This window comes from Heterocephalus glaber, unplaced genomic scaffold (assembly GCF_053883595.1).
Source record: "Heterocephalus glaber isolate CG9 unplaced genomic scaffold, H.glaber_assembly_v1.0 deba00001579, whole genome shotgun sequence".
Lineage (NCBI taxonomy): Eukaryota > Metazoa > Chordata > Mammalia > Rodentia > Bathyergidae > Heterocephalus > Heterocephalus glaber.
In genome coordinates this window covers 8837264-8862460 of record NW_028258360.1, presented here as the reverse complement: position 1 = coordinate 8862460, position 25197 = coordinate 8837264, and the positions used below count along the sequence as shown (strand labels likewise).

At 51.5% G+C, this 25197-nt stretch overlaps 1 protein-coding gene across 10 annotated transcripts in view; it reads right to left on the bottom strand.

Annotated features, from left to right (window-relative positions):
- Window positions 1–25197, bottom strand: part of Myo16 (myosin XVI) — a 531552-nt gene that overhangs the window by 52614 nt on the left and 453741 nt on the right. For all 10 annotated transcript variants that reach the window (XM_087193116.1, XM_087193117.1, XM_087193118.1 and 7 more), the window contains 3 exons: window positions 14377–14473; window positions 9449–9695; window positions 7165–7433 (listed from right to left, as the gene is read on the bottom strand). In XM_087193116.1, coding sequence (XP_087049242.1) covers window positions 7165–7433; window positions 9449–9695; window positions 14377–14473 — 613 coding nt within the window. The remainder of the gene's footprint in view (window positions 1–7164; window positions 7434–9448; window positions 9696–14376; window positions 14474–25197) is intronic.

Here is a 25197-nt window from a genome sequence, read left to right as displayed (position 1 = left end):
GGGGGATGCAGCCATCGGGGGTGGAAACCTCGAAGTCACCTTGTGCCTCAGTGGCGGTCTTTGCAAGGCAGGGTCTTACGAGGCCCCCAGCCCCGCGGGCAGCGACCCCCAGTGGGCAGCTGTGCTCACAGCCACCGTTCCACCGGTGCAGCTCCGCCTCCCTCCACCACCGGGGTCTGGACGGGGGAGGGCTGGGGCCTCTAGGTCACAGGATCGGCCAGGAGCACTGTCCCTGGCTACCAGGAAGCCCGAGACGGGAGGTCACCATCATCATCACCACCGTCACCATGGAGTATGGGCCCCGGGGCCTGGCACACACTGCTTCCCAGACTGGGGTTTCCAGACAGGAGCGACTCCAAAGGCAGAGGCTGGGACGAAGGTTCCACAACACAGATGGCAGCTGGACGTTGGCCGGAAACAGTGGTCTGGAGATGAAGCCGTGGCCCGGTGACACCCTTCATGGAGACCCCGAAGGGCCTGGGTGTCACCTCCGGGACGGTTCCCAGCAGCACGGCCGGGCTCCACGATGGCTCTGGGCTCACAGGGGAAGCAGAGCACAGAGGTGAGGACCGGGCGAGGGGTGGTGGAGTAGAAATCCAAAGCCTCAGCCCTCAGTCTTATGCCGACTCCAGCCAGGCGGACCCCGAAGCTCCGTTGACTGGGGTGACAGCTCAGTGGTGGAGCCGGACTCCAGACCCGAAGTCAGGTCCAAACCCGAGCGCACCCTCACCAGCCCCAGTCTCTGGCTGCCTCGCACCTGGCCCCAGGTCCCCCACTCCTGTTGGTGGAGCCCTTGACCTCTGTCCTGCATCGGTCCCTCCCATGGGCTGGCTGGGGTGGGCGGGGCTGGGGGATCTGAGTTCCCCCACTCCCTCAGACAACCGAGCAGCCTGTGCAGTCTTGCCGGAAGGGCTAGACAGGCGGCCTGCGGGAAGGGGATGTCTGGAGTTCAGGGGAGCAAGCGAGCGCATTCCGCTGTGGGAGGGACATGGATTCTTCTGCCCAGAGGGTAGGCTGGGGCAGGTGGCACTCTCCACAGTGTAGGCCCCAGCAGTGTTTCCAGTCCTAGGAAGGGGTGGGACCCTTCCCCAACCCGACGCTGAGGTCCAGGATGTGGCACTGCGGCCCCGCCTCCTCTCTCCCTGCTCCTGTGCCCAGGGCCCTGGCTCCATGGGCCTGAGCTGTGTGGTGCCCAGCCCAGGGGGCATCACCTGGCCACGCAGATGCCTAGGGCTGGGCCGTGGAGTCCGAGGGTGGCAGATGCACAGGTGCCTGGCTTTCAGGTGACTCCAGCCCACTCTGGAAGGCCCTCCAGTGTGGCAGGGTGGCGCATGCCTGTGATCCCAGCACTCTGGAGGCTGAGCCAGGAGGATTGCAGTGAATTCAAGGCTAGACTGAGCCACATAGTTTGAGGCCAGACTGGGCTACATAGGGAGACCCTGTCTCAAAAAACATAAAAATGAATGGATAGGCAGACAGACAGGCAGATAGACAGGCAGATAGATCAATAGATAGATGGAAAAGGTTCTTCAGTGAGAACCATTCAGATAAGCCTGCCACCCCAGAGCTGGACACAGGAAGTGAAGCCACTGTGAGAGGTTGGTCACTCCAAGCTGCGAGGGGCCAGGAGGCTGCCTGCGAAGGGCCAGGCACACCCTGCTCGGGATTCGGGATTCGGCGGTGTCTTCCATACGGGGTCAGGGAGTCCACTTCACAGGCAGGTGTGAAGACGCAGACTCGCACCTCACACCTGGCCAGGGCGAGCCTGCGGGAGTGAATGCGCCCCATCCCCTGGGCAAGTCCCAGCCCCCGGCGAGGCTCCAGGGCCGGGGCAGGATCAGAGGTCAGACCTGGAGGTCCTCATTCTTCGTACATAGAAAGCAGAACCCGAGTTAGAGAGTCACAGGCTGGCGTGGGTCTGCGGTCATTTCAGGTTTTGACCACATGCAAAAGTTCACCTGCAAATACTCATTCAGAGGCTCCACGAACAGGTGTTTCTTTTTCTCTCCCTCCCTCCTTTCCTGGGTCCTGAGTCCTGGTTAGTGACCCAAGGGCCTTCACACTGAGCTCCATTCCTGTCCTCTTTAGCTTCTACTTAGAGACAAATTCTCGATAAAGTCACTGAGCTTCCCGACTGATCTTCCCACCCCCGCCTCCCGGAGATTAAAGTTTTTTTTAATCTTCTTAAGCTTCAAAGTTTATGCATAAAATATTTGCAACTACCTGGCAATTTAATCAGTGAAATGGAGCCAGGAAGACAGTCCGCAGCAGGAGTCACTTTGGACAGGTCTTGGGGTTCCTACGGTAGTGTAGGAGTCCTCTGCATGCCTGAGCTGCCTGAGTGCTTCTTTAGAAAGAAAGACTGCTCTCTGGGCTCCCCGGAGAACTCTGGGCCCTGCGTCCCGTTTAAGCTCTGTGAGGAGACGGACTTTTGCTCACACGTACCACTCTCCTCTCGGGTTTTCGCTGCAGCACGTGGGGGGCATTGAAGTCGCCAGCTGCACCGGCGGTGTTATTCGGCCCTGTCCACCCAGATGCCCGCCCATTCACTCGGAAAAGCCAGGAGGGAATAGGGCTTGTTCATCAGGGAGACGTGCCAGTCTGCGTCCAGATCTGTCTCCACTCTTCCTCGTCCTCTGCTCGGTCTCAGTGGGGACACAGCAGGCTCAGGACCTGGCTCCTTCCGGCCGCCCATCAGTCATCCTCCTGCCTCCTGGGTCCCCGGCCCGGGCCATGTGCCCCTCTGTGTCCTCTTCCTGCTGCCACTCTGCAGTCTCTGCTTCCTTGTCTGCTTCTCTTCCCAACCAGGCCAGAGCCGAGTCATGCTTGTCCCTGCAGGAGAAGGCCGAGGCCTCGAGCCACGACCGGGTCTCCTCCGATGGCCAGCCACACGCTTCTCTGAGCAGCCCTGGCCAAGAACTCACTTTGTTGGATGGATGCACCCAGGGGCAATCAGCCAGGCCTGTGCTGACAGCAGCGGAGGGTGAAGCACGGGGCGGCCTGGGCCGCTGGCCAGCTGTGCCTCCGAGTGCCAGAGCCTTGGGAAGTTGTGGGTAGGAAAGGGCATGAGCAAGCGCGGCTCTGCAGGGTGTGATGGCTCGGAAGGTCTTATGTTTTGAGCCCTTGCTGTGTGACCTATGCGGTTCTACACTATAAGAAGACAGGTTTTTTTTTTTCAAGAAACAATGTGACTTGCAAAGTAAACTACAGAGCTCAACTGTTACTGCATCTATGCGCAGAGCCTGTTTTCCTGCTGAGTCGAGTAGTGGGACATTAACAAATAGTTCAGGTGTTTGTTTATTCACTTATTTATTGGTGCCACTGGGGATTGAACCCAGGGCCTATGCGTAGCTACATCCCAAGCTCCCCCTCTTTTATATGGTTTGTTGGTATGTTTTTTGAGACAGGGTCTTTCTATGTAGCCCAGGCTGGCCTCCAACTCACAACGATCTTCCTGCCCCAGCCTCCCTAGTGCTGCGATTACAGGCCTGCACCACCACGCCCGGCTTTGTTATTTTATTACACTTCTGAGACAGGGTCTTACTAATTCACTGAGTTGTCCAGGCTGGGCTCAGAATTGCAATCCTCTTGGCTCAGCCTCCCAGAATGCCGGGATTTCAGGCGCGTGTCACTGCACCCAGCTGGTTCTTTAAGCTTTAGGGTTTGGGCTTCTGGCCTGGCAGGAGGACGAGCATACCAGAGCTCTAACGGGGCTCGAGCGGCCCCCTAAACCCGCAAGTCTGCCTTCTCCCGTGCAGGCCCTGCTCCGCTCGGCAGCGTCAGATCCCACCCTCCACACGCGGGGCTGCGCCCCATTCGCAGATGAGCACGCTCACCCCAGGTTCCGGGCCTCGCTGTGCCCTGCTGTCACCAGCAGCCCGGCTCTGGAGGTGCAGGCCCTTGCGCCGCCCTTGGGTGTCTCTCCAGGGGAAGCGGGACCCCAAGGCTGGAGCCAGGTGGCTTCCTCCGCCGCAGGGCGAGAAAAGGCTGGGACCTGAGCTCTCAGGAGCGAGGACACTGGACGAGGCTGCTCCTTCCGCACAGGGCAGCGGCCGCACTCGGGCGGGGCAGGGACAGAAACGATGTTCCGCAAACTGACGGGCAAAAAGCCCAGCACCGGCTCTCGCGGACCCGGGCCGTGGGTGGGGTCGGCGCGGCCAGGGAGGACTCACGGCGACCGAGGACAGCTGCGCACTGCGAACGTGCCACCGCGGAGGAGCACGCGTGCCGCCTACGCTATTTGATTTTGTTTGGGGGCTTGTTTGGGGCACGTGACGACGACGACAGGCCTTGCGGGTTGCTGTGCGCACAGAAGAGGCCCTCATCCTGTGAGCATCCCCGTCCTCCCTCTCCCTCCCTTCTGCAAAAGACCCGTCACCTTACTGCCTATGACTTGTCCTTTATTTTGCTCTTTATTTAGGGTTTCTCATATAAGAGAAACTGCAGTATTTAAGCTGTGCGTCTGACGGATTTCACTTAACATTATGGTCTCAAAGTGGATCCATTTTCCTAGGAATAACTCAGGTTCATCCTTTTTTATGGCAGAGGAGTACTCCACTGTGTGTAAACACCACTTTTTCTCTACTGGTTCATCTATTGATGGACATACGGGCCACTTCCAAGATGCAGCTATTATGAGTTGTGCTGCTGTGCAGGCGGGTGTGCCTGCATCACTGTAATGTGATGTCTTTTAGCTCTTTCAGGAAGATATCTAGAAAGGGACTAGCCGGGTTGCATGGAATTTCTAGTTTTGGCTTTTTGAGAACTCTGTACTGATTCCCACAGTGGCTGTACTAGTTTATGTTCCCACCAACAATGCAGAAGGGTTCCTTAAAAATCTTTGCCAGCTGTTACTCAGAAGCATACTATCTAGAATACATAAAGAACTAAAAAACAATGGGACACCCCCAAATAAAAGACCCAATAAAAAAGCAGGCAAGTGCAAAGAGTAGACACTACACAGAAGAACAAAGGCCAACATGAACAAGAAGCACATGAGACGGCATGGATTGTCACTACTGCAACACCAGCCGGGAGGTCCAGCTGGTGCTTTAGCCCGGGGGCCTGAAGCCCAGGGCCAAGCCCTGCCCACTGTCCCAACTGGCTCTTAGGCTCTAGTCCCAGTGGCGTGGGTGGGGCGGAGAGGCGGCTAACAGCTGGCTCATCGATGCAGTGTAGCTATCTTTGTGACCACAGACTAGAAATCCGGAACACCAACCCCGGCAGCTCACTCTGACTCCGGGAAGCTCCAAGACCTGAACTGCTCAAGTGGTTTAATTTTCTTATTTGTAAAAGTGGATTTGGAACATGTCCCGAAAAGCAGAAACTCATCTTCAGGAGACCAAGACGTTGTTTGGGGGTCACAAAGTAGCCAGTACTAGAAACCATGTGTGCTAAGAAAGGGCCTGCCAGGTAGCCAGTGTGGAAAGTAAACAGTGAACAGCTCAGCCTTTCATCAGCTTCCAGGCTGCTCACTGGGGTGGGAGCCGCCCCAGGGCAGCACCGGGTGGCCACGTGGGAGTGGAAGCAGGTTCCAAGAAACCCAAGTTTTCATAAACCTCTTCCAGGTCCAATGGGCTTGCGTGACGTTGCATGAATGGTAGTAATGAACTGAAAGTTTTAAACCTGTGATTGTGCTTTATTTTTTTGATTGTCATTTTGCCTTTTTCTGTTGTCTTGGTTTTGAGGCCGTGTCTCCTCTCTTGCTCAGGCTTGTGACTTTCCTGCCTCAGCCTCTGGAATTGCTAGCTAGGATGGAGGGTGGGCACCGTGCCAGACATTTGCCTTCATACAGAGTTCTTGCCTCCTAAGACTTCACAATGGAGCCTAAGTTCCATTTTATCTTGGGTGCAACCATCTCCCTAGTGGGGTCATCTTCTTTCACAGCACTGTGACTGTGTGCATGCGATCACCCCCAAATCTCAACCTCAGGGCTGTGGCCTTTGATATCACACACACACACACACACACACACACACACAGCAGGGCCTAACACACATGAGATAATAAATTATTAAAATGTGCAAATGTTCTGCTTAGAGCATTTTGCTTTTCACAATTCTAAAAATTAATAATTAACATCATAGTCTCGAGGCACATCCGTTTCCTACAAATGACTCATGTTTACCCCTCTTTAGAGCAGAGTAGTGCTCCATTGTGTGAGACTATCATATTCCTAAACCCACCCTTCTGCGGATGGGCACACAGGCTGCTTCCCAGATTTCGCTTTAGGAGCTGTGCTGCTACAGACGTGAGTGCGCACAGATCACTGCAAAATGACGTCTGTCATTCTACTGGAATTTTCAGTTTTACTTTTTTGAGGAATCTCCATACTGATTTCCTTAGTGCTTGTACAAATCAAAAAACACAAGATTAAATATCACATGGATTCTTATACCAGAAACCCAAAGTATAACTACATGAAAGAGCAAAATAAAAGACAGACAATAGCAAACGGAGATGGATCTTTTGCAAACGGGGACAGGGCCCAGGAGATGAATGGGGGGGAAGGGGACGCAAAAGGCACTGAGATGCGTGTGGCACACGCACCGACCCCACCCAGCGAATGTGACTGTTACGGACTAAACGTGTGTCTATGAGAACAATAACTAACCGTTCACAATTAAGCATCAGTTACAGCCTCTGTGGTAACGGTGGAGGGACGGGATGGGGAATAAACTGCTCCCTGTGGGATCTCTTTCCCACATATCTGTACACCGTGCAGGTACAGCCTTGTTATCCAGCCCCCAAATTCTGCCAATTAAATTGGTTGCAGCGATTCTCCTGCGTGTGAAGCACTTCATTTACCCCATGAAGAAGCAAGCTCTGTTTTCAATTAGACCGTGATCACAGGCAAGCCCGATGGATTTTTTAAAACTTTTAATTAGTGAGATTTTACATGGACCGGTGACCAACCCTGCACATCACATCTGCTTCGAGGCTGCCGACTCACGGCAGGGGAGGGCTCCAGTCGGGAGGGCACCTGAGGAGCTTTTCCCTAAGAGGCTGGGAGATCTGAATGAACAATGTTTATATTTAGGGATTACAGGGCTGCTGCCCAGGCAGCAGTCGGGTTTATCTGTACTAAGCACATCCGAGGCCACCCCAGATTGGAATTTGGACCCTCAGGAGCCCGACACCCGCAGCTCCGGGGCCCTGGCTCACCTTCGCAGGCCGGGTCCTTGGCCGCGGACAGGCAGGCGCTCACGGCCTCATAAGAGGCGCTCAGCCGGGTGCTGGGGTCCCTCTTGGGCTTGGGCGGAGGCTGTTTCCGTGGTGACGGGAAGCCGCTGCTGTCATCCACGCTGAAGGTGGTGTGCAAGGGGGGAGGGCGGGTGGACTGTCCAGCGAGGGCCTGGGCCAGGCTGTCCGCTGCCACCGGGACTGGGACGGAGCTGGCGTGCACAAGCCAGGGCCCGGCCTGGTCCTCAGCTCTTGGGGGAAACAACACAGACAGCACAGAGCAGAGGCCGAGATGGTTACTCGGGGACAGCCGGGAGCAGCCCTCGGTGGCGCGGGGCTGGGAGTGCGGGCAGCTGCCGGGAAGCCTGGCCGCGCCCTGCTCTCGGGGCAGGGGCGCATGGACACTCTGGGCTCTCCTCCGCAATCCTCCCAGGCCCGAACTCCCGAAGAGGCGTCCCCTTTCCTGCAGGCACCCAGAGTCGGGGCTCACACTCCAGTTCTTAGGCTAATCCAAAAGTCAAAATTGCAGTCTGAGCGATAACCTCGGGGAAATCCAGCCTAATGGAGTCGCGGACGCCCCCAGTGCTCGAGTTCATACAACTTGCCTTTGCAAAACGAGCACATATGCCGCTCAGAACTACCAAAGCCTCACATGTTCAAAGTCTCTCGCCCTCCCCCTTCCTTGCCATTTAAATTCCGTCAGCAATTATTTAATTATGTGCAAAACTATTATTTTTCCCGTGACTCCATCTGGGTTCCTGGTGTCGAGCAAACTGCTGGTATTCAACAAATAAACAGACAAACGCTTCTTCACTTAATTTTCTATCAGGCAGATAAATACATAATGAAATTGAGAAATTGGGGTGACTGCTTAGTTCCAGCAGAGAAAATAATAAATATTACTCTGGAAGCCGCTTAAAATGAGTAGTTATCTGCTGCAAAAAGTTCCTCTGAGCTTCACATGTCAAAGTAATCATATACTAGCAAGACGCCAATGCCCCAGTGTGAAGAGTCTCCTGCCCTAGCTTTATAATTACATCTTGCCGTGCAGGGCCCCAGCAGGGCCGCATCCGCCACCGGCAGACCCTGTCGTCCATGTAGAAAATGAAGTCGCTGAAGATGCATGGCATTCTGCAGAGATTTGTTTTCCCTGTAATGTTTAATTACAGTTTTTCCTACAAAGGGAATTTTTCCCAGCATTTAATCACTGAGACATTTGAAGCTAATTAGCAAGGGACACAATTCCCATTTCCCCTTTAACAACAGAGAAATCATTTGACATAGGCAATCGTGGCAAAGAAGCGTGGTTTTCAGAGAGAAATGAGGCCCTGCTAGTTCCTGGGGAAAATGCGCAACCCGACCAGGCAGTGACCGGTGAGGGAGTCAGGCTCCTGCCCAGCTCCCTGGGTGGGCAGTGGCTCTCCCATCCGTCTTGGAGGAAATGGTGGAGGGGGAATTGCCCTGGGTGTCCCGTGTTTCTGTTTCAGGCTAAGCATCCCAAGTGAGCTTTACTTGAAAAGCTTTTTATTTTCTGTAGCTTTCTATATTGGCAAGGAAAATGTAACCACTTACACAGGAAAACAGAATATGTGCAATCCTGTGTGTGTGTGTGTGTGTGTGTGTGTGTGTGTGTGTGTGTGGTTCTGGACAGTAAACCCAGGGCTTTTGCACTGAGCTACGTCTCCAGCCCAGTTTGTAATTTTTTATTTTGAGACACAATCTCATTAAAGCTGCCCAGGCTGGGCTGGAACTTGTGATCCTCCTGCCTCAGCCTCCCAGAGGGCTGGGGTTGCAGGCAGGAGCCACCATGCCTGGGCACAATCCATTTACTGACTTCACTACTTTTATGGTTCACAGTGGTATCTTGACTCTTTGGTCTGATTTCCAGAAGTCGCTAGCAGTTAGCTTTCTATGCATCACATTTGCATAACAGGGTCAAAGATCCGGCACTGTGTTTTCCCTATCACAGAAACAGAGGGGCTGTAAAAGGTTTGAGGGAGCTCCAGCTACTTAGGGACAAAAGCACAGTAGCAGGGGAAGCAGTAATTATTTATGCAACTAAACTGGCACATGCAGCATTTAACTCAGGAGAAGGAAGCAGAGGAAAGCATTTCCTAGATTGCTAGTGAGTTTCAAGTCACACCCGCATGCCCGTTCCATAACCGCTGTCCAGTGTGACCGAACTTGGAAGCACCAGCCTCCAGGTCCCCAGACAGCCCCAAGAGAGTTGCACAGGTAACCAGAGCTGCAGGTGCTCTGCTTTTACCTTTTGGCTCCTTCCTCAGGCTGGCCCGCGGCCTCTCCCTTGTCTCTGTGGTAGGAAGCGTTCACTTCTGTCTGGAGCTGGTTGTTCTCCCGGGCGATGTCCGATGCGCTCTGGATGACCAGGGCATCGTAGGTCTGGAGCGCCAGGTCCTCGGTGTTCTGCAGGAAGCTCCGGATTTGCGACACCTCCTGCTGCTTAGCACTCACTTTCTGGATCAGGCTCTGGCGGGCTAGAAACCCTCTTACAACTTCACAAAAGAACACAATGGTGCATTAGAGAACGGAGGACAAGGGGGCAAAGCCAGACATGCACACAGAACTTGTAGCTATGCACCAAGATACGAACATTTAGGCCCCAGTCACAGTTTACCAAAACCCTGCATTCTCACGTTAAGAAAATCTCTGACTTCAGCAATGGCGACATGACAGGTGACATCCCTGGCCTGGCCAGCCCTGGGGTGGTCTGGTCACAGGGCCACCTTCACTTACTTTGGGAACAAGCTGGACACAGATGGCCTGGTGTTAATCCGACGGGATGGGAAAGAACCAGCTCCAAACCTGAGAGTTTTGGGTGTGGCTCCCATCTGGGGCAGCAATGATTGTCTTTCGTTATCTCAGAGTATGCTGGACACAGCTAAGGTTCGTGGAGTTGGTCTTGGAAGTATCATGCATATCTTATTGCTAGGACTCTGATTTAATTCCCACAGAAATAAACACTGCATCGAAGACTAGAGAGATGTTGTAGAAATATAGGATATGTTGCCTGCTAGTCAGGAAAGGAAACCTAGGAAAATGTGCAAAAGTCAGGGAAATGTGCATGCATATGCTCTGAAACCAGTAATACGTGAGCACCAAGTGTGAAAACTGACCTTAAAAGTAAAAGACCAATTCTCAAAGGCACTTGCATGTGTTATGCAGTCTATTACATTGTTCATTGTCGAGGCCAAATGATGACATAAATGATCACCTTTATTCTGGGCACAGTGACAGCAGAATTATTTTGGTGTCACTAATTCTCCTGGGTGAAGCCAACCATGGAGCGGCAGAGCCGGGATTCAAGTCTCCGGCCTCCCAGGCCTGCTCCGTTCCCTCAGACTGCAGGTCTCCATGTGATCTGCAGCTCTCAGGGGACAGACCATCAGCCAGGGACTCAGCCGCACTCGTGATCGATGGGAGGAAGGACTTGGAGCCATGAGCCAGGGTGGACACGGAGCTGGCTTCCTCCTGAGAAGGGAGCTGCTTGTCCCTGAGCGTGGGCCAGAGGAGCGGGGCCTCTTCTCGGGGCCGCTGCCAGTCAGGTGCTGGCTGCTGAGGTCTGATGTGTCCTCGAAGTCTGGGACGCCATCACCTCCAACTCTGAGTTTGTAAGATTACAGGGAGTTGTGGATGAAAGAAACTCTAATTTGGGGGAAAACCACCGTGTGTGGCAAGGATACATTGCTCTTGTCTCTGTGAGAGGGAGACATTTATAAAACATTAAGTGCTTGACGTACATACTCCATGACTATAAAGGAACAGATAGTGGGCTATCAGAGACGCCTCTGCTGCCTTTTGGAGAGCTCAGCACAAGTTTCCAATTAGAGCTTCAGAGGAAACCACTACGCAGGCATCCAATAGCGCAGGCCTTGTTTTCTTGGTTTGGGGCTGTTTTTTTAGATGCTGAAACCACATGTGGGTTCACTTTGGGTTGCAGATGCATAAAGTTAACTGTCAAGCAGTCACTCTGACCTACTCTAACAGCAGCAACACTAAATAGCAGAAGGGAAGCCAGGCCCCGGGGAACACAGAGCCAAGAGAAAGCTGCAGACACACTGAACATGTGGCAGGCACATCACAGGAGGAGAAGCCAGACTACAGCGTGGCCGGTTCACCTGCTCGCTCACGTTACACTAGAAAACCACACAGCTGACTTCTGGAAGATGAAGCTGAGCGTGCACTGCAGGTGCCAAACTTCTCCTGACCTCCTGCTTGGCAAAGGATTCCTGGGAGTCACCCACAGAGTCTACTGCTAGCAGCCTCCTGAACTTCTTTAAAACCCTCACTCCAGCTGCTGAAAGTTGGTATCTTTAATAAAGGACAACCAATAAAAATAATGTGCCACCAACAGATATCAATACTCATTGCCCTTGTGGTAATTTCTGAAGCTTGCTTTTATGACATCGATCACAATGATATCTTCACTTACGGACTTTATTCATCCAGGTTTGATGAACATACGTGAGTGAAAGGCTGGTTGTAGGATCATCTACAATTGCAACGATTACACTTCCAACTAAGAGTTACAGCTGCTTTTCCCTTAATACTTACGAAGAGAAAAAAAAGGAACTCTTTGAAAACTGGAAAACACCCCAGGTTATACAAACTTTGAGTAAATTTATTATCAGCAAAAAATATTGAGGGAGCTGTTCTGAGGTACGGAAAAAGAGAAATCCATAATTGATGCTTTGCACTTAAGAGCCTGCAATATTCAAAATGCTTTCATATCCATTATTTCATTTATGCAGTATAGGAAATTACAGTTTTTATCACAACACTGTTTTCAAGATTGTTCTCAATCTTTATATTAAAAAGCTGGCCAGAGAGTTAGCATTCTCTGTATTTCTTCCGCTGTGGGCAGCAAGTTAATCTTTGCAGGTAAATGGAAGAGAAATTCCCGGGGTCCCTGATGGAAGAGGAGCCCAATGCCTCTCGTTAAATTTGAGGAGATTTCTGGGGAGCTGGGTGCCCTGTTTCCTCTGCACATGCGCTATCTTCATTGCCAATCTCCCGGGCCCAGGCTCAGCTGTGGGTGTGACTTCAGACTCCAGCAGTGTGCGGCGGGGCCGGGTCTGCGGTTCTAACCAACACCAGGGAGGTGGGGGCTCAGGAACGCCGGGGTTGGGCAGGGCAGATCTGACCCATGGGGGTGCAAAGGGGGGTCCGGAGCCGACCATGGCCCAGCAGCTCTCCTGCATGGATGAGGGGTGCAGCTACAGGTTCCGGGTGCAGGCAGAAGGAAGATGCATCCCGAACCCAGGAGGAGTTGAGTCTGTCTCTCGGCACAGATGTGGTCTCAAGAGGCGTCTGCTGAGGCACAGGGCAGAGGATGCAGGGTCTGAGGGCCATGTGATGGGGCCAGCACTTCCTGTCAGCACGGTGGTGACGGAGGAGTCCTGGACTCTGCACAAGGCCAGCAGAATCGGCCCTGCCAGAGCCTGGTGCCAGAGCCTGCCAGTGGGAGACTGTCCCCTCCTCGTCTGTCCTTCCTCCTCGGCCCTGGGGACTCAGGGGTCCCCTGAGAGACGAGGCCCAGCCTCTGCCCCGGGGAACTCTCGGTATGGGACAGGCCTGTGATGGCCAAGAGCCATTCGCTAGCTGGGAACGAGGTCTTACACTTTGGCTGTTACTGGATGTATTCAATTCTGAACAGACTCGCGGGGGATGCCCCGTTACAGCAGAGAACTCACTGGGCCACAGTCACGGGAGTCCAGGGGGAAAGAGAAGGTTGAGAAAAATGAAACTGAAATCGGCAAGCTATCAGGCTCCCTTGTTAGAAGAAGAGTTTCAAATCTATCAGAGCTAAGCTCTTTATACACTGAGTGATCAAAGAATACAGTGAATTGTTCAGTTTTATTTTTATTTTTAAAGTACTATAGTAAAAGACACATTGCCATGAGTCCTTGTCAGGATCCTCCCCTGGCTTCGAACACACTCATCCCATGGTCCTCAGTGCTTCCTGCAGCAGCTCTGGAGTCCTCCTTCCTGAGGTCTTTAGTTGCATTGCCCTGGCTGCCTCAATGTCCCGAATTAATTTAAACCATGGACCTTTCATGGACATTTTGACTGTGGAGGAAAACCAGAAGTTGCTCAGGGCCAATCCGGTGAGGAAGCCGGGCGAGGACAACACCATAATGTATTCGGCAGTTTGCCTTCCCACGGGGCAGCAGCGTTCAGCACATTTTTCGTCACATCTCCTAAGACACTCGCCATGAGGACTCCTAGGACTGCTTCAGAAAGCGGCAAGAAGGATGGGATGAGCGTTCTGAAGTGAGACTGGGATAATGATGATGTGTCTTTCACCTTAAAGAAGGCTCTATTCACGCTTTCGTGGTACGTTCTGATTGCACCTTGTGAGTCACACCAAAAGCCAGCACACAGACTGCCTTCTCCTTCTCCGGCCTTTCTGTGAGGAATAAAACTAGTAGGCAACCTGAAAATTTAAAAATCTACTAGTGATACATACTTTCTGTGAGGTATAGTTGTTTTGAAATGCATCCTTTATTCACAGCCACTTGGATTTCGACAGAAAAAACACAATCTAAATGGAATCTCATGCAAAGCTACGGTGAAAACCATGCTATCAACGACCAAAGACATTACTGCAAACAGTGTCATTGTTTCATTAAGGACAGTAAGTTCGAGGATCTCCCCAAGGCATAGGGACCGTTATGGAAACGGTGTTCGGCTAATTGGCTCACCCTCTCACCAAACTCTGGCCATTTGGGGGCACTGCCGGGAGGGCTCTGCAAAATGGCACCATCCCCGCACCGCAGTGCCAGTGGGGAGTTCCTCCTGGCTGCAGATCCCAAGGCACAAACTATCTTAATGTCATGTTCTTCCTAAAAGGATCCATAAGCCTGAGTATTTGCAAGGTACGGCATGCATAAATACGGTGTGTGGATTCCCTCTTACAACATGACTCAGTTGACCTTTTAGTGTAAAATTCCGTGCGGAATCTACCCAATGAAGGGCGAGCAGTGCCTACGAAGGTGACAGAAAGACAGGTATGCAGCACACTGGGGAGGGTTTCCTACACACCCCGCACAGGCGGCTCCAGCACAGTCCTGGAGATGAACAGGGCAGTTGGCCGTGATGCTGACCCCACTGACACTCAAACACTGGCTGTGAGAAATGAGCCCTAAGATGTCCAAAGCACTGGTGTGCAGTTACCTTTCTGGCAGGTCACGATCTTTCTCTGCAGCTGCAGGCACAGGTCACTGAGCTGGTCCGCCTGCCAGTGTTTCAGAAATACCTTTCGGAGGCCGATCTGCAACGCAAGCAGCAGGGAAGAGTTGGCATCAAGAAGTTGCCAGAGGATAATGGGAGGGGCCGGACCAGGGACATTTCCAGGACGTGACTCCAAGAAGCAAACTGACAGGGTTCATTACACTTTCTCTTCTTTCTTTTCAAACACCGTTCTATTTCATGAAAATTCTGAAGGTGCTGTTCCAACACGCAGGCTGGTGGGCCGTGTCCACACTGTCAGCGGTGTGCAGTGCTGCTGAGCTAGCGCAGTGCAGACCCAGCCCTGCTCTGCCTGAAGAGAAAGCCTCGGCCACCCCCTCACCTCCCCTTCCATTCCTTTCTTCTCTCTGAGCACTCAGACAGGAACACTGAACCTGCGCAAAGGAGAACGAACCCCCAGACAGAGGGAAACCCAACAGCAGCCTGGCACTCCAGGGGTTTCATGTCAATGACGTTTGCTGTGACAGCACATCTTACTATAAATGGGATCTTTATACACAAGCAGAGACCAAACTTCGGCACCAAAGGAAAAATGTCTCCAAGTGACCCCTGGGAACCTGCCTCCCCGGTGTTTGCCATGGACATGCATCTCCAGAATTTAAAAAGCAGTAAGTTTTAGCAAGATCCCAAGTCAGCTTCTCTGCGAGTTCTAGAGGCACCCAGCTTATCTAAGTCACACTACTGAAGAGAGCTGCTAAGGAACACTTCTAAAAACCAGAGTAGTAAGCGCCATCTGTACACCTTTAAAATCACTTTCTTGGGTGTTGAGCTTATTTTCTAAATGCCTGACCCCCCACCACACACACAGGGAAGCGGACAGGAAGGCTGTAGAGGAGCCTGCTGCACCCTAACGGGAACTGCTGAGGAAGCCTGGAATTGATCGTCTGTTAAGGAAGGAAAATACCGCCTGCGGTATGTTCATAGTCTTGCCCTGGCGTCTGAGACAAACACTACTAGGTGGGAAGCAGACAGGCAGACGTCTTGGAGGGGCAGAGAAACGAGCGTGTGAAAGGCCAGGCCAGAACAGGACAAACCCTGGCTGCAGCTGTGTGGACACTGGGAGAGAAGGGGCTTCCTGCGGAAGTGGTGGCCATACCACGAGGGCCATTTCAGGAAAAATGTGGACGTTTCCCTGCAGAGCCATTGGGATTTGCTGGAAGATTTATGGAGGATCAAGTCTCAATTTTATCAGGCCCGCTTTTGAGGTTTGTTTTGAATTTGATGAAGTACCTGCTGAACTGTCTGTCGAGAGGACTGTGGGCTGAGCTCTGGGCAGCAGCTGGCCAGGCAGGCCGGACAAGCAGGGAGCAGCTGGGCTTGGAGCAGCAGCTGCCCTGTCACTTGCCAGCCACTCCCGTGCCCTTCCTGGCTGCAGCAACACTCAGCTCTGTCCCCAGACGGTGAGAGCTCCTTCTCCACAGCCAGTGGGCAGCAGAGACGCCTTCCTTGTGCGCTCTCCAGGACCCCGTGGATGACACCATTCCTCTTACGGTGGGACACTGCAGTCTATCTAGTCCACTGGATAGACTCCATGTTCTGCAGAATGCGGGCCTCTGTCTTTGAAATGCACCCATGGGAGAGACACCAGAGAAGGATTCAGATTAGGGAAAGGAAATCAGATGAAGAAGAGTGGTGAAGTTTTGGGTAAGATGGCTCAGGGGACAGAGGAGGGACCTTCGAGATGAAGTAAGGTGCGTGGGGGGAAGGGAGCCCATCAGGGCCCGGGCTCATCCCACAACCCGAAATCCAACATGGCAGGGGTGGGGCAGCCTGCGGAGGGCAGATGAGAAAGAAGTGGGGTGCACATGGTCCATAGGCTGGGAAGCGGAGTTCAGGGGACCCTTGCCTGGCCCCCACGAGAAGCCTCGGAGCTGTGGTTCCCATCTGGGGCTCAGCAGAGGGAAGGAGAGCAGAGCTGGCTGTGCTTGGTCCCCTGCACCGGGACCCCAGGCCCAGGGATGTGCCGGATGCCTGGAAGGAGGTGAGCAGGGTCCTGGGGCCCAGGGCTGGACAAGGAGGCAGCAGGATAGGAAGCACTTGGCAGGGGCTGGGGGAGGAGAGCCCCGGGGCTCCGGGCTGCTGTGCTCCAGAATCTGCCCCACCCAGCTCTCCAGAGATGAGGATGGCCGGGCCTGCGAGTCTGAAGGCACGCGCAGGGTATGGCGCTACCTTTCCATCTTGAGGCTTCGGCCAACGCTGTGCACCCTCGAGTGCCTCACAGGCCTCCATGGGCCACTTCACTCTATTATTTTGTACTATTTATTTGTGGACTGGCAATATTTGGGATGCTCTTTGGAAGTTTTAGCATTCATCTGACTTGTTTTTATTATTTTTGTGGTGTCGAAGTTGATACATGAAAAGTATGAGGTGTGATTGTAAAATACAGTGAATAAAAATTTAATAACATTAAAGGCCCAGTCCCACCAGTTCCCCTCAAAACCCTTTCTGTCTCTTCAATCTCGCTCATCCCATCCTCCTCGCCACGTTCTGCAGCAGCTCTGGAGGTGCTGTCCTGGCTGCCCAGATGTTCTGAATTGATTCAAAATGTTTATTGGTTACTTTTGAACTTGGTAAGGAGCCAGAAGTTGCACGGAGCCAGATCGGGTAAGGTGGGCGAGGCGACACAGCATAATGTTTCAAGAGCCCACCTTCCTGTTGGATGGCCGAGGCAGCAGAACTCACCATGTTTTTGATCATACCTCACGAAGACACTCATGAAAGAGGACTTCCAGAGCTGCTTCAGAAAGTGCCAAGAATGGTGAGATAAACGTGTTTGAAGTAAGGAGGAATGGTCTAAGAGGAATCGATGGCACCATGTCTTTCACTGTAATAATTTTTTAATTTAAGCAATCACTGCATATTTTGATCATTACATGGTATTATATGTTTTGATACATTGTATACATTGTCTAATAAGTCAGGGTGAGCATATCTGTTACCTCAAACGTATCACTTCTTTGTAGTGAAAACATTCACAACCCTTACTCCAGCTTGAAGACGAGACAAAGTGCTTTCCCACCATGTGTAGCCACCCGCTGAACAGAGCACTGAATGTGCTTCTCCTGTCTCTTTCTGACCTTTTAAAGATGCCTTGTGGGTGGCAAATGTTTCCTCTTCCTTGGAGGAAATTAGTCCTCTGGCTCTACTGGTTCTGGGGATTCATGAAGATGCAAACCTGAGACTCTTCCTGTAGCCAAAGACCCAGGCAGGACAACGTGTGGTCCAGAGGCCCTGGGACCTCCACTGTGTTCACAACAGAGTTGGGAAAGCCCACTGCCATAGCCTTTGCCCCATGGGGTGGCCACGCCCACGTGACCATATGGAGCACCACGTGGAGCCCTACAAGCAAAGATGCTCCTGAGCCAACCAGGGCTCAGAGCCCGCGTGCCCTTGATTTCAGTGGCATCCCCGCCTGGAAGTAGCCAGGAGAGGTGGCCGCACTCTCTCACGGAGCTCTCTTCCTGTGTTCTCATCTGAGACTGCAATGCTAATGTCACGCTGACCCATGAGAGGAAGCCATCTGTGAGTCACAGTCATCCCTGTTTTCATTAGAAAACCATTAGAATTTTTTTGAAGTGACAGATTTTCAAGGCTTAAATAAAATTGTCACTGACGACTTCCAAAGCTCCATTATTCTAGTTTTCAGGGAGTTTTTTAAGAGGTGTAGGCTGTGGCAGCAGACGAGCAGGAGCGGCAGCTGGTAGGGTGTGGGTGGGGTGGGGTGGCGCTGTGCTGGTGGAGACATCTAGGGACCCTGTGAAGCAGTCTCTGTTTAAGGACAGGTTCGAGGGGTGCCAACTGCTGGGAGCACCTTTGAAGTAGCATTGACAGAGAGAAAATGTAGCTCTTACCCTTTGACAGTTTATATGATGGAAGTTTTTCTCTGCCTTAACGAAATGGAGAGAAATGATTAAAGTAGAAATAATCTGACATACTGGAAGTTTAGAAAAACAACTACACCCTCATTTTGTTGTATCCATGAGCTCTTATAGATTTGACGATGATAGGTGTTATTTGTCTCCCAGGTGAGTTGATTTAGTTCATCCACTTCCTGTCCCTGAATGATACAAGGAGCTGTGGTTTCCCTGGAGGTGGGTCCCAGAAGGACGCTTGTGTCAGGTGACCCTTGGCAAGACCCTGTCTCCAAGTAAAAGAGATCTAGGGATGCAGCTCACTGTGAAGACCCTGGGTTCAGTTCCCAAGATCGGGAAGAAAAAGGATGCATCAACTCAAACGACGTGGAGGGTTCTCCACACAGGTGAACAGAAAAGCGGGGATGAGTTATTTGGAGATAACCAAACAGTTCCCTTCGAGGGGGAACAAACAGGAGATGTCTTTCCGAGGAGGTGAAGAGGACGCCTTCTCCACCCAGGGGAGCAAAAGAACAGAATGGGACCTCTCGGGCAGGTCCAGACCCAGGGAGTCACTGAGCTCACCTGTGCCGTTGGGGAGTGCTATGGGTTGGGTCCAGATGTCCCCCAAAGCCGCCTGCACTCATAGGGAGGCTCTGTAGAAGGTCGCTGGATCCTGGGGCTCCTCCCCACTCGCTGGCAGGAGATAGGGCCTGGCGGGAAGAGGCGCTCACAGGGGCGTGGCCTGGAAGGTTCCTCCCCGCCCCATCCCCTCCTTTCTCTCTCGGCTTCCTGTCCCCCATGCTGCAGGCAGCTCTCTGCCGCCAGGCCCCTCTGCCATGGCCTCCTGCCTTGGAGCCGGCTGGCCATGGACTGAAAATGAGCCAAAATAAATCCTTCTCTTTTAGGTTGCAAGTGTTGGGCATTTTGTCTCAGCAAGGAGGAAAGTGACTAAGATGGGGAGGAAGGTATGTTTTGGAGACCGTATGACATTCGCATGGTCATGTGGTCAGTTAGCACTGCAGAGGCCATCGGTCTGGGACCTCTGGACCCCAGGCTCAAACCTACAGATAATCTTGGCACTGTTGTTTCAAATTGTCACACGCAGGGTAGTCTCCCAGGGACCTTGGTAAAGTATGGCTTCTGATTTGACAGGCTGGGATTCTGCATTGCTGACAAACCGGACCGAGCCGTGATGCTGGTCAGCAGACCGGGTGCTCCCTGGTCATCCTCTTCCCCTGAAGTCTGCTTTGGGACAGCTTCCTTGCTCCCCTCGTTGGTACCCACCTTCTCTCTCCCCCAGGACTCTGTTTCTGCTCCCTGATTAAATATGAGTCATCTTCAGGTTCCCCATGAAACATTCCTCTCCCTCCCTGCACCTCCCTGGGTGAGCTCAATATTCTGAAAACGATCACTACAGACGACTCACAGTCTACCGGAGGCCAGGCTACATAACCCATCTCCTGGGATACGTACTGGCTTCACGTTCCCACATTCTGTGGGCACAGGCTGGCCCTGTCTTCCTCTTTCGGGAAACTGCACTCCTCCTCTGCCTCCCCACCCAGTGAATGAGAGGTCTACCTCCCCAAATGTCCCCAGGCTCCCTGACTCCAAGATGTTCGCCAGCATCATTTTCTCCACGCACTTCTCTCCATCCGCCCTCCCACTCTTCCTCCCCAGTAAGGGAGACATCACCAGCCTTGGGTCTGCTTACCCTTCTCCTTCAGGCCTCAGTGAGTCATAAAACCTGCAGACAGCTCCAGATCTGACTTCCTCTTTGCTTTCCTGTATCACTGCAGCAGCTCCCTACCTCTGGGTCTCCACAGATCCATTTCCCAGGCCATCTTCAGAATGATCTTCCTAAAATCCAACCTCATCATGTTACACTCCTGCCTAGAATCAGCTACTAGGTGGTTACGGTTTTCAGGGTGACAGTCAGATCCTCTTGAAATGCTCACCAGGCTTTCCGGAGTATGGTTTTTGGATCCCCTTCCTTCTCTGCTCCCTCCTTCCTTTCTTCCCTTCTTTCTTTCCCCTTCCCGCCGTGTTTCCTTCCTTCTCTTCCCTTCCTGACCCCTTCCATCCCCATGTTCCTTCCCTCCTCCCTCCCTTCCATTGTCCTTCCCTCCTTGCTTCCTTCCCTTCCCTCCTGCCTCCTCCTTCCTCCTTCCTCTTTCTTCCTTCCTTTCTTCTTCCAACCTCCCCAGCCTGCTCTCACCATCCATCCCCCTAACAGGGCTGCAGTGCACAGGCTCCCAGTTCAGGAATGACACCACCCCTCGCTGGTCCCGGGAGAGCTCACTCTTCCCCTGGCTCCTCCCGTACCACTTCTTTACCTCCAGGACCCCACTCAGCAGAGAGCGCGGGCTAAGCCTCTCTTCCCCCGAGGTGGGACCCACAGAGCTCCACGACTCCCAGCTCTGAGCACAACTTTGGAGAAGGGTCCGTTACCGTGGTGCAACTTTGCCACTAATGTCCCTGTACCCACCTCTGGGGCAGCACTCAGTCCCCAGACTTGCCATTATCTGTACCTGTCCGACTACTCACCTTAACTGTGAGATATTATTTGTGGCCTAAGAAACAGTATAAAACTCACAATTTATATATATTAAGACACAAGAAATAAAACAACATTAATTAAAAAAGGAAGGCAAAATTTCAAAAAAGGAATGTTAATGGACATTAGGTATAACATAAACACAGATTCATAAAAAGTCATTCATCTAAAATAAATCTCCAATGATTTAAATCTGTTTAAACTGTTTAATTCACTTCACGAATGTCTATCTAATGTGATGCAGGAAACAGCGATGTTGGCATTCCTGTTTCAAGAGCAGCACTTCCATTTATAGGATTCCAGGAGGCCCAGTCCAGAGGTTTGTTCATTTCTAGCCTTTCCTGCCCTGTGGCTCACCCCGAATGCTGTCCTCAATTCATCAGTCCTCCAGACACTGCTGAGTCCGTGCGGCCAGTCAGTTACAGCGGTGCTTCTGAGGTTTGCGCTTCAAAGTCTTCCACGGCAGGGTCTTGAATTAACCTCCGAGGCACAGCCCTTTCTCCCCAGAAAGAGAGGCGCTGCTGCTACTTTGGGTCCCACCTACACCCCTGAGCAGACAGCCGGTGTGAGTCATCTTCACACACTCCTCGGGACCTGTGCCCTGTCCCTGCCCAGGGTCTCCGTTAGGGACACCAGGGCTGTCCTCCATGTTCTGCTAGATAGGACCCCTAATTTCTATGTATAAATTATCAGAGTGTCTTACTCATACAGATTATATTTATTGGAAATTTAACATAATTTAATGACATATTGTTTTAAAGGTTTGAAAATGCAGTTGCAATTTGAGATTTTTTTTTATGAGTCCGTGTTGGCCGTGCCTAACGTTCACATTCCCGATGCACTGCAGACACACCTCAACCTCTTTTCTCATCCCCTCTTCCTCGCTTCCTTCTCCTTCCTCCACCTCTTGGTCCCTTTCCCATTTGAGGAAGATCGGTCTCCCTACTTCCAATTATCCTTTGTTTATTTTGCTCTCCATTTATAATTTGGGTTTCTGATAGGAGCTGGCCATCAGAGAGATGCAAATCAGAACAACAGGAGATTCCCTCTCACCCCAGAGAGAACGGCAATCAGGAAGAAATCAAATAATAAGTGCTGGCAAAGATGCAGGGAAAAAGCAACCCTTCCACATTGTTGGTGGGAATGTAAACTAGTACAATCACTGTGCAAGTCAGTATGGAGATTCTTCAAAAACCTGAAACTAGAGGTTCCATTTGACCCAGCTATTTCCTTTCTAGGTGTCTTCCCAAAAAAGTTAAAGACATCACATTACAGTGATGCATGCACACCTGTGTTTATAGCAGAGCAGCTCAGAATAGCTGGATCTTGGAATCAGCCTATATGTACATCAACAAAAGAATGGATAGAGAAAGTGTGATATTTACAACAGTGGAGTACTATTCTGCCATAAGGAAGGATAAACTTGAGTCATCTCTAGGAAAACAAATGTACCTTGAGACCATAATAATAAGTAAAATAATATAGATTATGTTTTAATGGGAAATGTTTAATTGGAATACTGGGTTCCTTGCTACAAAGAAAACATTTTATTTTCATTGTTGCCAATCTGAAATTAATTTTTAAAATTTTTTAATCTCCCTGCATCTAAAATCATCAACACTATTTAATTAACTACTTTCAGCTGAACGACAGACAAGATACCTTATATCACAGTTGCCTTAAAAGTAGTCTCTTTCAAAAAAAAAAAAAAAGTAGTCTCTTCCTTTACTGGAACCTTCACATTCCAGAAAAGTAAGTACCTTGGTATCTTTTAAAGTACCCAGTCAATGTAAATCTGTTTCTAGCATTAAAAAAAAATCCGCCTTCCTAGGGATGATAGAACAATGCCATCTTTCTTTCCTGTGTTCTGATGTCTGCGGCACTCTGCCATCAGACTGTTCTTCTTCCTGCTGATCTGAGAATGTCATTGTGCTCCTGTAAAACACTGCTCTATTTTTACCATGCAAAACAGTTTCTCTGCCTACCAGGGCATCTCTTCCTAAGAGACGCACACTCCCAATCCCCAGCATTTCTTCTTGGGCCATAGCAGTGAATCATCTGCACCTGACCCACTCCTAGCTCACTATCATTTTCTCATAGCATACATGTGCATTCTACTTTACTTACTGTACTATATTATACAGTATTTTTCCTGAGTTTTCATCCCTCACATTTATTCATCCATTGTTCTACCATCTTTCTCTATCATATACCCATTTGTCTATCCATCCATATATCCAAATGTCCATCCATCCATCCGTCTACCCATTTATCCAAATGTCTGACCATCCATCCATCATCCATCCATCCATCCATTCTTCTGTCCATCCATCCATCCATCCATCCTTCTGTCCATCCATCCATCCATCCATCCATCTATCCACCCATCCATCCATGAATCAGTTATTTGCATCCTGCCTCTTGCCAACTCCACATCATCCTCTGGGACCGCAGGGATGAAAAGAACATGACTACCACTTCCAGAAGCTCAGTAAAGCCACCATTCGGCTGAGATTCTCTCTCTCCAGGCTGAATTCACATTTCCTCCCCTTTCTGCTTTGATTCAGCTAAGTTTCTAGGGATGGGCATTACTTTTTGTGGGTGCATATATTTTACTATGAGTATCTCAACTTATTAATTTTCATGGTAGCTTTGAAAGTCTACTAGACGGGAATGTTTTAATGTGTAGCCTGGCTCTGAATGTCTGAATGCACTATTAAACATCCTCAGAGGATAAATTTATACCAAAATACGAGTTCTCTTTGTCATAAATAGACTATTCCTGAAGTTTAACTTCAACACGGAAAAGATAATTACAGCCATGCAGATCTAATAGAGCACTGTACCTTCTGCTGTTTGAAAAAAGGTGGTTTGGCTTGAATTACATATAATTATAGGTTAGGGAAATTAATTAGTCCTACCTAGACAATGCGGACTGCATAGCAGGCAGCGATGAATAAAAACCACCACTCTGAGCTCACCCCTGAATTGCTCACCATGTGACCCTGTATCTCATTTCATCCCCGAAATCCTATCCTATGGTCAAGAGTGCTTCGCACAAAAGCAAAAGTCCCTTTCCCCAGACACACGGTGAGGAGCCCAGGAAAGCCACGCCCACAAGGCCAATGGCTTCCACACCACGGCACCGCGCTGGGGATGGGCGAAGGAACGCACTGAAAGAGCACTTCAGTCTTTCTTCTCCACCAAATGCTAAATGGACGTCGTCATGGGCACCCGCCATATGGACGCTGTGTCACAGTGATGGAGACTGGGGAGCTCTGCCACGTCCACTGGTGCCAGCTGGTCAGCATGCTTGTGTGGAAGTCCGCTTTGCCACTAAAGCTGTGAACACCCATGGCTCCCCACGGTGAGCATGCGTTTCTGATGTGGAAGAACAGGGCAGGTTCAGATCTTCAAACACTCGGTACTGCCTTTCCATTGTCTAGCGTGTTCGTGCTCAGACTGAGACTCCCGTTGGTTTCCCGAATTATCTTCTGCCATCTGCGGTACTCCACCCAGAACCTTGACCGTGAATCCATGCTAGTGAAGACGGGCTGGCGCGTGCTCCTGACCGGCATCGACATTTCAGTTTCACAGGGACTCCTCTTTCAAGTGGCTAACTTAGCAAGCAGATTCATGGCAGGCCACGGGGCCCTTCCCTCCCACCCTCCACTTCCTCCAACGCCATCTTTCTCCTGCCACCACAGTGCCCACTCGCAGTGCACTGCTCTCCCGCGCCTATTCTTGCTTAAACAGAGGCCTGTCGAATGCATGGGCCTGATGTCCCTGCTGTGCCCCCGGAGCTCACCCGAAGCCCTGCAGGGAGTTAACAGGGGACACCCCGGCTCCAGGTCCCACACGAGGCCCCCGCTGCTGCAAACCTTCTCCATCTGGCGGTTCTGCCCCCAGCGGAGAGACTGGCTCTTGAAGGGCCAAGTCCTGAGCCATGGCAAGGCCCTTGGCCGTAGGTGCTCGAAAGTGCTTGTTGAGTAACTAAGTGAAGCTGAAACTGGGGACGTGGAATCGAGTTAGGTGGGAGCATGAACGTCATTCTTCCAGGACTTCTTCAGAGACCGGGCACCGGGGGCCTTTGAAAGGCCCTGAACCATCGTAGCGGCACCGGCATTTCTGCTTCCCCGGAACTGAGCTCTAGTGATGCTTTCAATGATGCTTCTCCTGACCAGAGCAATCAGGGAGAAAAGGCAGGCTGAGAAGCACATTCTGCAGCACCACGCCCTCCTGTCCCACCAGCCGGTCCTCAGAGCTCAGATGTTGCTACTCTGCTCAGGGGCCAGTTCTGCCCCGCCTGCCCCGTCTGAGGCCAGGGACGCCCCACAC